Source organism: Oncorhynchus tshawytscha, unplaced genomic scaffold (genome assembly GCF_018296145.1).
Source record: "Oncorhynchus tshawytscha isolate Ot180627B unplaced genomic scaffold, Otsh_v2.0 Un_contig_4407_pilon_pilon, whole genome shotgun sequence".
Lineage (NCBI taxonomy): Eukaryota > Metazoa > Chordata > Actinopteri > Salmoniformes > Salmonidae > Oncorhynchus > Oncorhynchus tshawytscha.
The window spans coordinates 20,554-35,000 of NW_024608154.1; the positions used below are offsets into that span (position 1 = coordinate 20,554).

At 43.0% G+C, this 14,447-nt stretch overlaps 1 protein-coding gene across 1 annotated transcript in view; it reads left to right on the top strand.

Moving 5' to 3' along the window:
• Positions 1 to 13,238: 13,238 nt before the first annotated feature.
• The window catches only part of LOC121843311 (E3 ubiquitin/ISG15 ligase TRIM25-like), a gene marked incomplete at its 3' end in the record, with an annotated part of 17,167 nt that continues 15,958 nt past the window's right edge, over positions 13,239 to 14,447 (top strand). Inside the window, exons 1-2 of the mRNA XM_042312907.1 lie at positions 13,239 to 13,902; positions 14,325 to 14,420. Coding sequence (XP_042168841.1) covers positions 13,306 to 13,902; positions 14,325 to 14,420 — 693 coding nt within the window. The remainder of the gene's footprint in view (positions 13,903 to 14,324; positions 14,421 to 14,447) is intronic.

Consider the following 14,447-nt stretch of genomic DNA (forward strand, 5'->3'; position numbering starts at 1 on the left):
AGAATGCTGAGTTGCATCCAAAGAACACCATACCTACTGTGAAGCATGGGGGTGGAAACATCATGCTTTGGGGCTGTTTTTCTGCAAAGGTACCAGGACGACTGATCCGTGTAAAGGAAAGAATGAATGGGGCCATGTATCGTGAGATTTTGAGTGAAAACCTCCTTCCATCAGCAAGGGCATTGAAGATGAAACGTGGCTGGGTCTTTCAGCATGACAATGATCCCAAACACACCGCCCGGGCAACGAAGGAGTGGCTTCGTAAGAAGCATTTCAAGGTCCTGGAGTGGCCTAGCCAGTCTCCAGATCTCAACCCCATAGAAAAGGGAGTTGGAGGGAGGAGGGAGTTGAAAGTCCGTGCTGCCCAGCAACAGCCCCAAAACATCACTGCTCTAGAGGAGATCTGCATGGAGGAATGGGCCAAAATACCAGCAACAGTGTGTGAAAACCTTGTGAAGACTTACAGAAAACGTTTGACCTCTGTCATTGCCAACAAAGTATTGAGATAAACTTTTGTTATTGACCAAATACTTATTTTACACCATAATTTGCAAATAACTTCATTAAAGATCCTACAATGTGATTTTCTGGATTTCTCATTTTGTCTGTCATAGTTGAAGTGTACGTATGATGAAAATTAAAGGCCTCAGTCATCTTTTTTGCCCCACTGTTGGTAGTATAGTCTCCCTGACGGCTCTAATCTGATAGTGGTAGATATCTAGTCTCCCTGACGGCTCTAATCTGATAGTGGTAAATGTCTAGTCTCCCTGACGGCTCTAATCTGATAGTGGTAGATATCTAGTCTCCCTGACGGCTCTAATCTGATAGTGGTAGATATCTAGTCTCCCTGAAGGCTCTAATCTGATAGTGGTAGATGTCTAGTCTCCCTGACGGCTCTAATCTGATAGTGGTAGATGTCTAGGCTCCCTTACGGCTCTAATCTGATAGTGGTAGATGTCTAGTCTCCCTGACGGCTCTAATCTGATAGTGGTAGATGTCTTGTCTAAATTACGGCTCTAATCTTATAGTGGTAGTCAGGTGGTAGATGCCTAGTCTCCCTGTTGGCTCTAATCTGATAGTGGTAGGGGTGGTAGATGTCTAATCTCTAATCTTCTGTAGATGTAAGTCTGATACGGCTCTAATCTGATAGTAGTGGTAGATGTCTAGTCTCCCTTATGGCACTAATCTGATAGTGGTAGTGGGGTGGTAGATGTCTAGTCTCCCTTATGGCTCTAATCTGATAGTGGTAGTGGGGTGGTAGATGTCTAGTCTACCTTATAGCTCTAATCTGATAGTGGTAGTGGGGTGGTAGATGTCTAGTCTCCCCTATGGCTCTAATCTAATATTGGTAGTGGGGTGGTAGATGTCTAGTCTACCTTATGGCTCTAATCTGATAGTTGTAGTGGGGTGGTAGATGTCTAGTCTCCCTTATGGCTCTAATCTAATATTGGTAGTGGGGTGGTAGATGTCTAGTCTCGTTTACGGCTCCAATCTGATAGTGGTAGTGGGTGGTAGATGTCTCGTCTCCTTTACGGCTCTAATCTGATTGTGGTAGATGTCTCCTTTATGGCTCTAATCTGATAGTTGTAGTGGGGTGGTGGATGTCTAGTCTCCCTTATGGCTCTAATCTGATAGTTGTAGTGGGTGGTAGATGTCTAGTTCCTTTATGGCTCTAATCTGATAGTTGTAGTGGGGTGGTAGATGTCTCGCCTCCCTTATGGCTCTAATCTGATAGTGGTAGTGGGTGGTAGATGTCTAGTCTCCCTTATGGCTCTAATCTGATAGTTGTAGTGGGGTGGTAGATGTCTCGCCTCCCTTATGGCACTAATCTGATAGATGTAGTGGGGTGGTAGATGTCTAGTCTCCTTATGGCTCTAATCTGATAGTGGTAGTGGGTGGTAGATGTCTAGTCTCCCTTATGGCTCTAATCTGATAGTGATAGATGTCTAGTCTCCCTGATGGCTCTAATCTGATACGGCTCTAATCTGATACGTCTCTAATCTGATAGTGGTAGATGTCTAGTCTCCTTTATAGCTCTAATCTAATCATGGTAGTGGGTTGGTAGATGTCTATTCTCCTTTATGGCTCTAATCTGATAGTGGTAGTGGGTGGTAGATGTCTAGTCTCCCTTATGGCTCTAATCTGATAGTTGTAGTGGGGTGGTAGATGTCTCGCCTCCCTTATGGCACTAATCTGATAGATGTAGTGGGGTGGAAGATGTCTAGTCTCCCTTATGGCTCTAATCTGATAGTGGTAGTGGGTGGTAGATGTCTAGTCTCCCTTATGGCTCTAATCTGATAGTGATAGATGTCTAGTCTCCCTGATGGCTCTAATCTGATACGGCTCTAATCTGATACGTCTCTAATCTGATAGTGGTAGATGTCTAGTCTCCTTTATAGCTCTAATCTAATCATGGTAGTGGGTTGGTAGATGTCTATTCTCCTTTATGGCTCTAATCTGATAGTGGTAGATGTCTAGTATCCCTTATGGCTCTAAACTGATAGTAGTAGTGGGGTGGTAGATGCCTAGTCTCCCTTATGGCTCTAATCTGACAGTGGTAGATGCCTAGTCTCCCTTATGGCTCTAAACTGATAATGGTAGCAGGGTGGTAGATGCCTCGTCTCCCTTATGGTTCTAATCTGAATGTGGTAGATGTCTAGTCTCCCTTATGGCTCTAATCTGATAGTGGTAGATGTCTTGTCTCCCTTACGGCTCTAATCTGATAGTGGTAGTCAGGTGGTAGATGCCTAGTCTCCCTTACGGCTCTAATCTGATAGTGGTAGTGGGGTGGTAGATGTATATTCTCCCTTAAGGCTCTTATCTGATAGTGGTAGATGTCTAGTCTCCTTTATAGCTCTAATCTAATCGTGGTAGTGGGTTGGTAGATGTCTAGTCTCCCTTACGGCTCTAATCTGATAGTGGTAGATGTCTATTCTCCCTCATGGCTCTAATCTGATAGTGGTAGATGTCTAGTATCCCTTATGGCTCTAAACTGATAGTAGTAGTGGGGTGGTAGATGCCAAGTCTCCCTTATGGCTCTAATCTGACAGTGGTAGTGGGGTGGTAGATGTCTAGTCTCCCTGTTGGCTCTAATCTGATAGTGGTAGTGGGGTGGTAGATGTCTAATCTCCCTTCTGGCTCTAATCTGATAGTTGTAGTGGGGTGGTAGATGTCTCGCCTCCCTTATGGCTCTAATCTGATAGTGGTAGATGTCTAGTATCCCTTATGGCTCTAATCTGACAGTGGTAGTGGAGTGGTAGATGCCTAGTCTCCCTTATGGCTCTAATCTGATAGTGGTAGTGGGGTGGTAGATGTCTAGTCTCCCTTATGGCTCTAATCTGATAGTGGTAGATGTCTTGTCTAAATTACGGCTCTAATCTGATAGTGGTAGTCAGGTGGTAGATGCCTAGTCTCCCTGTTGGCTCTAATCTGATAGTGGTAGTGGGGTGGTAGATGTCTAATCTCCCTTCTGGCTCTAATCTGATACGGCTCTAATCTGATAGTAGGGTGGTAGATGTCGAGTCTCCCTTATGGCTCTAATCTGATAGTGGTAGTGGGGTGGTAGATGTCTACTCTCCCTTATGGCTCTAATCTGATAGTGGTAGTGGTGTGGTAGATGTCTAGTCTCCTTATGGCTCTAATCTGATAGTTGTAGTGGGGTGGTAGATGTCTCGCCTCCCTTATGGCTCTAATCTGATAGTGGTAGATGTCTAGTCTCCCTGATGGCTCTAATCTGATACGGCTCTAATCTGATACGTCTCTAATCTGATAGTGGTAGATGTCTCGCCTCCCTTACGGCTCTAATCTGTTAGTGGTAGATGTCTAGTCTCCCTTACGGCTCTAATCTGATAGTCGTAGATGTCTAGTCTCCCTTACGGCTCTAATCTGATAGTGGTAGATGTCTAGTCTCCCTTGTGGCTCTAATCTGATAGTGGTAGATGTCTCGTCATCACCACAGCAGATAGATAACTGTGTTCTACATCCTGGGTATTAATGTCATCACCAGAGCAGATAGATAATTGTGTTCTACATCCTGGGGTTTACCCAGCACCTCCTCCAGCATTACTGTCATCACCACAGCAGATAGATAACTGCTGATCTAAGACTCCAAGCCAAACATACTGCAAGCCAACCATTTTGAATTGCAGGTTTATTCATAGGGTCCCAGTCATCATGTGACTCCCTAATGGATTCCAATGAAAACCTAAAACCTAATGTCCTTGTGTTTGTATGTAACAATATTGAGCACATGGTGTGACTTGCTGTAACTTACAAAGTTGTGATAGGGAGGGGTGGTCATCACGAGGTTTAACTGAGATGGAAAAATACTGAACAACACAATAGCAGGAACTGAGCACCTGTTCTAACTAGCTGCGATACCAGAACAGCAAGGATCTATACATCGACGGAGGGAGGAAGAAGCGCCAAGAGGCGGGGACCAGCCTGAGCGCCTGCGATAGGCTGGGCAAGTTTAAACCACGCCCAGTCTCTACTGTGATAGGCCAACAGACGGGTTGGAACTATGTCTATCATAATGTGTATAAGAACACTGTCTACGTACATCCTGTCAGTTCTCTGTTCTGCCCTGCGTGGTATTACAGTGAGCCCGTATATACCAAAGTTGCATTTGCCATTTATTACTTAGCTAATAAAAAATACATAGTATAAAATCGGTGACTCATTGTTATATTTATCCTGATACTGCTAGTGTTTAAATACTGGAGAGTCGAGACCAAATCACGGGCGCTGGACAGAGTGGATTTCAGTTGTAACAAAAGGCAGTTTTAATGAGTTAAAAGATATCTTGTCCCGCAGTTTTACGTGCACGGATCTAGTTCATATAACTCGATAAGGAGTCAGGTGAAAAAGAGGGCTTATGCAAAGGTTACATTCATTTTTATACATAGAATAAAGTAGGTAGAGTCTTGTCGTGTTGGTCTTCTGACTGGTCCCAAAAGGTTGGAGGCGGACCTGCTCTTGCCAGAGCAGGAGCCCCCATTGGTGTACAGCAGTCTTCTGTTCTGGGCACCCGACCAGTAGCAGGGGTAAAGTGTGTTTATACTAGGAGATGTTTGTGTCAGGGGTTCGTGAGGTAGAGGGGCAGTTTACTATGGCTGGGTGTATGTGTTCATGCGATGGAATGTCTTTGTTTCCTGGGGTCGTAAGACAACAAAGCTGAGGGGATAGTGTTAGGGGGTAGTTTTATTGCTGGCTGTGTGAGCTAGTTCCGGTTTTAGCAGGGGTACGTAAGATGACTTGAGTCAGGCGGTTTGGCTTGGCGCTGTATAATATATGAACTATGTATATGAATGTTTACATATATTTATATAACATCACACCATGTGCTCAATATTGTTACATACAAACACAAGGACAAAGCGTCTGCTGGGCTGTTATCTACAGTTTTGCAACATGCAGGTCACACCATGTTACTCAGTTCTTGTCACACACAAACAGGCAAGTAGCAAGCAGTTGTTTAATCTCATAATGATGCTCCAGTGCACAAATGCAGACACCTCACACAACCAACATCAGATCATATTTAATCATATATATGCTAATGGCTATAATGTAAAATACAGGAGCCAACAGTAAGAACATCACATGAGTCATCAGGCTGTGGATCTGTGCTCAGTGAGGGTAGGGTGGTACACTGCAGGGTTTGGGTCGATTCCATTTCAATTCAGTCAATTCTGAAAGTAAACTTAAATGCTTTAATTGAAAAGCTATGAAGAAAATAGGATTTGGAATTTTGTTTTGCTTTCTAAACTGAATTAATTGTAATGTAACTGACCCCAATCCTGGAATGCTGTTTACTTGTTTACTACCTTTTCAATGTGTAATACGGTAACGAGCTTCTAGCAGCCAACTACCACCCCCTGGTGGATAGGAGCCAGAAATACAACCGACGCTCTGGAAACAGGGACTGTTGTTGGGGATGGTTTTCCCAATGTTCCTCATCACTCATCTAGAGACAGAGACACGTAATGACTATTCATTGTTTACCAATATGACCAAATAACATTGTAAACACACAATCCCAAACCAGACCGATTATATTAACCAGGTAGTTTGGATGCTGGATGCTGATTGGCTGAAACAGCATTTGACGCAACAGTATGACGTTAAAACACTTGTTTACTGTTCTATTTATCTTGGTAACAAGTTTATAACAGCAATAAGGCACCTCAGGGGTTTGTGATATATATGGCCAATATACCACGACTAAGGGCTGTATCCAGGACTAAGGGCTGTATCCAGGACTAAGGGGTGTATCCAGGACTAAGGGCTGTATCCAGGACTAAGGGCTGTATCCAGGACTAAGGGCTGTATCCAGGACTAAGGGCTGTATCCAGGACTAAGGGCTGTACCCAGGACTAAGGGCTGTACCCAGGACTAAGGGCTGTATCCAGGACAGGGTTACTAAGGGCTGTATCCAGGACTAAGGGCTGTATCCAGGACTAAGGGCTGTATCCAGGACTATCCAGGACGGCTGTATCCAGGACTAAAGGCTGTATCCAGGACTATCCAGGACTAAGGGCTGTATCCAGGACTAAGGGCTGTATCCAGGGTTACAGGGCTGTATCCAGGACTAAGGGCTGTATCCAGGACTAAGGGCTGTATCCAGGACTAAGGGCTGTATCCAGGACTAAGGGCTGTATCCAGGACTAAGGGCTGTATCCAGGGACACTCTCCAGGACTAAGGGCTTTCCAGGACTAAGGGCTGTATCCAGGACTAAGGGCTGTATCCAGACACTCTGCTTTGGCTCGTCGTGCCTAGGAAGAGTCCTTAGCTGTGGTAGGGACACTTTGTGGCTGCCTTATATGAGGTATACAGCTAAGACCCTGAAAAGAAAGGACTGCATGAGTTACATGAAATGTTGGTCATGCTAGACCTGTTCTGGCTACACACCCATTTGCTATATGAGAAGGAGAGGGGTGGTTGTGTATTCTGAGAGGTTTTTACCAGGTTCAGCCCAATTCAACTCTCTGTTCCTCTTTGAGCCTTGTGTTTCCTACAGTACCTCCTCATCGGGCCCCTTGGGGTTAAGGCATATGGGGGCAATTACAGTTGCATCACGGGTACAGGTAATGGCATTGATTATGGGAGATTGCCTGAAGCTGATTGCAGTAGTAACATAACCATTAATGCCACTTGGCCAGTTACAGGCCTAAACCAAACTAGTGGTCTGGCTGATGTGTGGTGGATCTGTGGACCCAAAAGAGTGCTGAGACCCATTCTTAGAGGAGACTGGCAAGGTACGTGTGCTCTGACCAGTTTGATAATTCCACTGACCATTGTTGATGTTACTGCTGAACAGCTGTTGGGTTCTGTATCCAGGGGACCTGAAAACATTCCATTCCATGGGAGACATAGACGTAGTGCTCCATGGACAGAGGATGTAGTTGACATACACACTAACCTGTTGGGTTCTGTATCCAGGGGACCTGAAAACATTCCATCCCATGGGAGACATAGACATAGTGCTCCATGGACAGAGGATGTAGTTGACATACACACTAACCTGTTTGTATCCAGAAAACATTCCATCCCGTGGGTGTGCTCCATGGGATAGGGCTGTGCTCCATGGACAGAGGGGCTGACATACACACTAACCTGTTGGGAGGGCCAGTGGGGGTTCCTCATGAGTTTCAGGCCTTGGGTAGGTGAGGACTCTGGCATGACTACCTATTATAAGTCCAGCCATTTTGGATGCTAGACAGACTGCATGGATTAATTACATCTACTATGATCAACAGCGTTTTGTGAATTACCCCGTGATGCACTCACTGGTATGTCTGAACAGTTTGAGGCCACATCTAGGGTTGCCAGACAGAATAGACTTGCTTTGGATATGCTTCTTGCCAGTCAGGGGGCGTCTGCAAGATGTTCGGTGAACAATGTTGCACGTATATTCCTAATAACACCAGTCCAGATGGTAGTATATCTAAGGCCCTTAGTGGGCTTGATGCACTATCTGCTGAGATGAGGACCATGGTGGGGGGTGGAGGAGTCTGTTCTCTTGGTTGGGAGCCTGGTTTGGTAAGTACACTGGTATGGTGGTTACTGGATTTCTGACCCTAATTCTTGTATTATTTGTTATTGATGTGTTGTGCTGCTTGCATCATACCGTGTTTTAAGAAGTCTGTTACAGATGTGGTGAAGGCTTCAGGCATGATGCCTTTGCTTGATGCTCCAGTTGGAGATGCTGATACTGAATCATGCTTTCAGGGGAGGATGGGACTGACTGAGGGTGACCCATGGTATGCTGTGGGTGAGGTAGTAGAATACATTTTACACCACCACAGTTCCTTGTGATACATTTTTATGATAGGTTTTCTTTCCAGTATGTTTGTTCTCCCTGTTGTGAAGGTTTGGAGTCCCTGGGTGGCAAGGAGCCCACCTGCTGCAGGATAGGAGTAGCTGAGAGGACCAGATGGTTTATAATAATGCTTTGCTCTGCTTTACTCTGTTTTCCATGACCAAAGTTTTATCCTACATCTTTCATGTCAATAAACAATAAAGTCTTATCCTGTTTCTGTCAACAGGGGGAGACATAAGCATATATCACATGATTTTTATTTTTTCTTGGTTGATTTTTATTTTCAGTTTTTCTGTAAAAAGAAAAAGAAAATAATAAAAATAATAATAATAATGTTTTATTAATTAATAATACACTTTTTGTTATTTTCATGAAATGCTATTAACACATTACTATGTTGGGACCGCTGAAATAAGGATAATGAGTGACACCCTGGCGGGTGTCAACAGGGGGATTGTTGGATCCTGTATTTTACATTATAGCCATTAGATATTACCATATATATGATTGAATATTATCTGCTGTTGGCTTGTGTGGATGTATGTATGTGTTATGCAACATAGCTGACTTGAAACATTGTTAACAGTATCAGGGCCAGGGGACTTTCTCATGATGGAAAAATACAGAGAAGCATGAAGACAGGAACTGTTTAATGAGTTGGGAGGGGGGCACATTCAGAGCAGGGTGTTGCAGAACAAGCGGTCTTTTGTTAGATAACAGGAGCCAGGTGGAGATAACGGTATGGAGCATGAGAGCCTGGATGTTCTTCACAAGCAACATTTACATTTATCAAAGAGGCGCCAAGAGGCGGGGACCCACCTGAGCGCCTGCAATAGAATGAGAAAGTTTAAACCACGCCCAGCCTCTACTGTGATAGGCCAACAGACGGGTTGGAACTGTCTATCACAGTATAAAGTATAAAGAATACTGTTTACTGTCAGTTCTCTGTTCTGCCCTGCGTGGTATTACAGTGAGCCCGTATATACGAAAGTTGCATTTGCCATTTATTACTTAGCTAATAAAAAATACATAGTATAAAATCGGTGACTCATTGTTATATTTATCCTGATACCAGATGTGAATTTACGCAAATCTAACACTATTGTAGCTTGTGGGAACTTGGGACAGTGTTTGAGTGAGTTTCCATGTGCTCGCGCTGTGGTGAAATCCTGCACGGAGCCTTCACGTGCGCTGCACTGTGAGAGCGCATCAGCAGTAAGGAAGGAGGAAATAAACACAGCTGTTTCAGCTCTCTGGAGAGGAGCTCTTGGTTGGCGCGACAGTTTGACTGTGTGTGCTATGCTGCAGAAGTTTGGTTTATTTTCAGCATGTGTAGTTTATAAAGTATTTAACTCAATCATCGGTGTGACAGCTCTAGGTCGTGGTTGTTATCGTTTGGCACCGCGCCGGTTATGGTTCTCATGGATTAGTAGCAACATTGTTGCGAAGCTTTGACATACAAACCATCGGACGGTCAGACAGGACACCGGCACGCCTTTGTTGTGTCTATGAACACCCCCCACATTCATACCCTCTGCTCTCATCCACTGGAACATCATACATGTTACTGCAAATCCTCTGATGATGACTGGGTTCTTTCTTGTATGAAGTTACTGTTCACTTGCTCTGACATTATTATTGTATGAGGTATTCTTGGTTACTCCTGTGCTGTGATGTGGGTTTTATAGGGTGTGTATTCTCTTCTCTCTCCACTGGCTATCTGGTAAACAGGCTACACTCTAGGCAGTCTCTTCTGCTGATGTGTGTGTGTCTGGTGTGGTACTCTCTCTATTCTACTCTTCTCCTTTCGGCAGGGTTAATACCTGCCTGGCGCCCCCAACAATATCTTTATCTTTACCCCTCTCTAATAAATACCGCTACAATATGTATATACTGTATTCTAGTCAAGGCCTGTCCTATTTAACTACTACTGTCCACTTCATATGTATATACTGTATTCTATACTGTATTTTCTACTGTCATATGTACTATACATATGTATATCTAGTCAAGGCCTGTCCTATTTAACTACTACTGTACATATACTATTCTTCTGATATACTACAGATGTACTCCAAATTGTCTATGCATCACATCACAGTAAACAGTATATATATCTATATCTATCAATGCTTGTCCTAATATTTTCTTTTACTTTTTAGATTTGCCCTCTGTGAGCCAGGAACACAAGCATTGTTAGATATTACTGCCCTGTTGGAGCTAGAAACACAAGCATTGTTAGATATTACTGCACTGTTGGAGCTAGAAACACAAGCATTGTTAGATATTACTGCACTGTTGGAGCCAGGAACACAAGCATTGTTAGATATTACTGCCCTGTTGGAGCCAGGAACACAAGCATTGTTAGATATTACTGCCCTGTTGGAGCCAGGAACACAAGCATTGTTAGATATTACTGCACTGTTGGAGCTAGGAAACACAAGCATTGTTAGATATTACTGCCCTGTTGGAGCCAGAACCTGTCCATTGAAAGTACTATCTGTGTACTGTCATATTGTTATATACTATATTAACTAAGAACAGTCCTTATCTGTGGTACTGTATATTAACTATATACCACACCTCCTCAGTCCTTATCTGTGGTACTGTATATTAACTATATACCACACCTCCTCAGTCCTTATCTGTGGTACTGTATATTAACTATATACCACACCTCCTCAGTCCTTATCTGTGGTACTGTATATTAACTATATACCACACCTCCTCAGTCCTTTATCTGTATTAACTACACCTCCTCAGTATATTAACTATATAACTATATACCACACCTCCTCAGTCCTTATCTGTGGTACTGTATATTAACTATATACCACACCTCCTCAGTCCTTATCTGTGGTACTGTATATTAACTATATACCACACCTCCTCAGTCCTTATCTGTGGTACTGTATATTAACTATACCACACCTCCTCATTAACCTTATCTGTGGTACTGTATATTAACTATATAACACACCTCCTCAGTCCTTATCTGTGGTACTGTATATTAACTATATACCACACCTCCTCAGTCCTTATCTGTGGTACTGTATATTAACTATATAACACAAGTCCTTATCTTGTTAGTATATAACTATATACCACACCTCCTCAGTCCTGTACTGTGGTTGGAGCTAGAAACACACCTCCTCAGCTTATTGTGGTAGTATATTAACTATATACCACACCTCCTCAGTCCTTATCTGTGAGTACTGTATATTAAATATACAACCTCCTCAGTCCTTATCTGTGGTACTGTATATTAACTATATACCACACCTCCTCAGTCCTTATCTGTGGTACTGTATATTAACTATATACACACACCTGTCAGTCCTTATCTGTGGTACTGTATATTAACTATATACACACCTCCTCAGTCCTTATCTGTGGTACTGTTATTAACTATATACCACACCTCCTTAGCCTTATCTGTGGTACTGTATATTAACTATATTACCACACCTCCTCAGGCCTTATCTGTGTACTGTATATTAACTATATACCACACCTCCTCAGTCCTTATCTGTGGTACTGTATATTAACTATAACCACACCTCCTCAGTCCTTATCTGTGGTACTGTATATTAACTATATACCACACCTCCTCAGTCCTTATCTGTGGTACTGTATATTAACTATATACCACACCTCCTCAGTCCTTATCTGTGGTACTGTATATTAACTATATACCACACCTCCTCAGTCCTTATCTGTGGTACTGTATATTAACTATATACCACACCTCCTCAGTCCTTATCTGTGGTACTGTATATTAACTATATACCACACCTCCTCAGTCCTTATCTGTGGTACTGTATATTAACTATATACCACACCTCCTCAGTCCTTATCTGTGGTACTGTATATTAACTATATACCACACCTCCTCAGTCTTATCTGTGGTACTGTATATTAACTATATACCACACCTCCTCAGTCCTTATCTGTGGTACTGTATATTAACTATATACCACACCTCCTCAGTCCTTATCTGTGGTACTGTATATTAACTATATACCACACCTCCTCAGTCCTTATCTGTGGTACTGTATATTAACTATATACCACACCTCCTCAGTCCTTATCTGTGGTACTGTATATTAACTATATACCACACCTCCTCAGTCCTTATCTGTGGTACTGTATATTAACTATATACCACACCTCCTCAGTCCTTATCTGTGGTACTGTATATTAACTATATACCACACCTCCTCAGTCCTTATCTGTGGTACTGTATATTAACTATATACCACACCTCCTCAGTCCTTATCTGTGGTACTGTATATTAACTATATACCACACCTCCTCAGTCCTTATCTGTACTGTATATTAACTGTATATTAACTATATACCACACCTCCTCATTCCTTATCTGTGGTACTGTATATTAACTATATACCACACCTCCACAGTCCTTATCTGTGGTACTGTATATTAACTATATACCACACCTCCTCAGTCCTTATCTGTGGTACTGTATATTAACTATATACCACACCTCCTCAGTCCTTATCTGTGGTACTGTATATTAACTATATACTTACACCTCCTCAGTCCTTATCAGTGGTACTGTATATTAACTATATACCACACCTCCTCAGGCTTTATTTATTAATTACAACACATAGGTGTATTATAAGGCATTATAAAGGTCATTAAAATAATGATACATACGTACTTCATAGAAACTGTTACCCTTCATATATTCTAACAACTCACATTTTAAGATTCATTATGTCATTTGTTCCATGTTAAGGGCTCTAACCTTGGAACAAAACTATTTGTCTCCCTCTTGCTGTTGCATGCAGTTCCTCTCTCTCTTCCTCCATTCCTCTACCCCGCCCTCCTTCTAACCCCAGCCCTCTGGCAGAACCAGGAAGTCCCTCCCCTTCCCACAAACTCTCTTCTGAGGAAATGAAACTGATCTGAGTCTCTGTGTCGTCTGTCTGTGTGACAGTGAACAACCGTCCAAATGGCTCAACAGGGAGTTCTGCTGGACCAGGACCAGTTCTGTTGTTCTGTCTGTCTGGATCTACTGAAGGAGCCGGTCACTATTCCCTGTGGACACAGTTACTGTAGGAGCTGTATTGAGGGCTGCTGGGATCAGGATGATCTGAAAGGGGTCTATAGCTGTCCTCAGTGCAGACATACCTTCACTACAAGGCCTACGCTGATGAAAAATAACATGTTGGCTGAGCTGGTGGAGAAACTGAGGAAGACAGGACTCCAGGCTGCTCCCCCTCCTGCTCTGTGCTATGCTGGACCTGGAGATGTGGCGTGTGATTTCTGCACTGGGACCAGAAAGCAGAAAGCCCTCATGTCCTGTCTGGTGTGTCTGGCCTCTTACTGTGAGACTCACCTCCAACCTCACTATGAATCTCCTGCTTTCAAGAAGCACAAGCTGGTCAAAGCCACGGCACAACTACAGGAGAAGATCTGCTCTCATCATGACAAACTGCTGGAGGTTTACTGTCGTACCGATCAGCAGTGTATCTGTTATCTGTGTACAATGGATGAACATAAAGGCCATGATACAGTGTCAGCTGCAGCAGAGAGGACTGAGAAACAGGTAAGACCAGAACAACTTGTTGGTGACTGTCTGATAAACAAAGAATTAAAGATACAGTAGGAACTAAATCTGTTTGAATATGAGATCATTATATTATATACAATATGAAATGGATCCACAAATATGAACACAAACCTTGAGTATATTGAGTTTGTTACAAATGTATCACCATTTCTAAAGTCAAACACTATTATCATTCTGAATGGCCTTTTATGAGTCCAAAGTTCAGTCTCAACCCCTTGATACATGTAGGCCTACCATAAAAACTATAATCATTCACATAGCAACATAATATAATATTGTAAAGGGACTTCCTCAGGATTGTAGACCTTCCTCTCTATGGGTCCTATGTCACATTACTATACTATTGATCTACTGGACTAATAAAGCTTGATAGCTCATTGAAGAGTGATTCTCCACAGAGGCAGCTGGGGATGAGTCAGCAGAAGGTCCAGCAGAGATTCCAGGAGAGAGAGAAGGAGCTGAAGGAGCTCCAACAGGCTGTGGAGTCTCTCAAGGTGAGTATTGTTGACCAGAGGAGACAC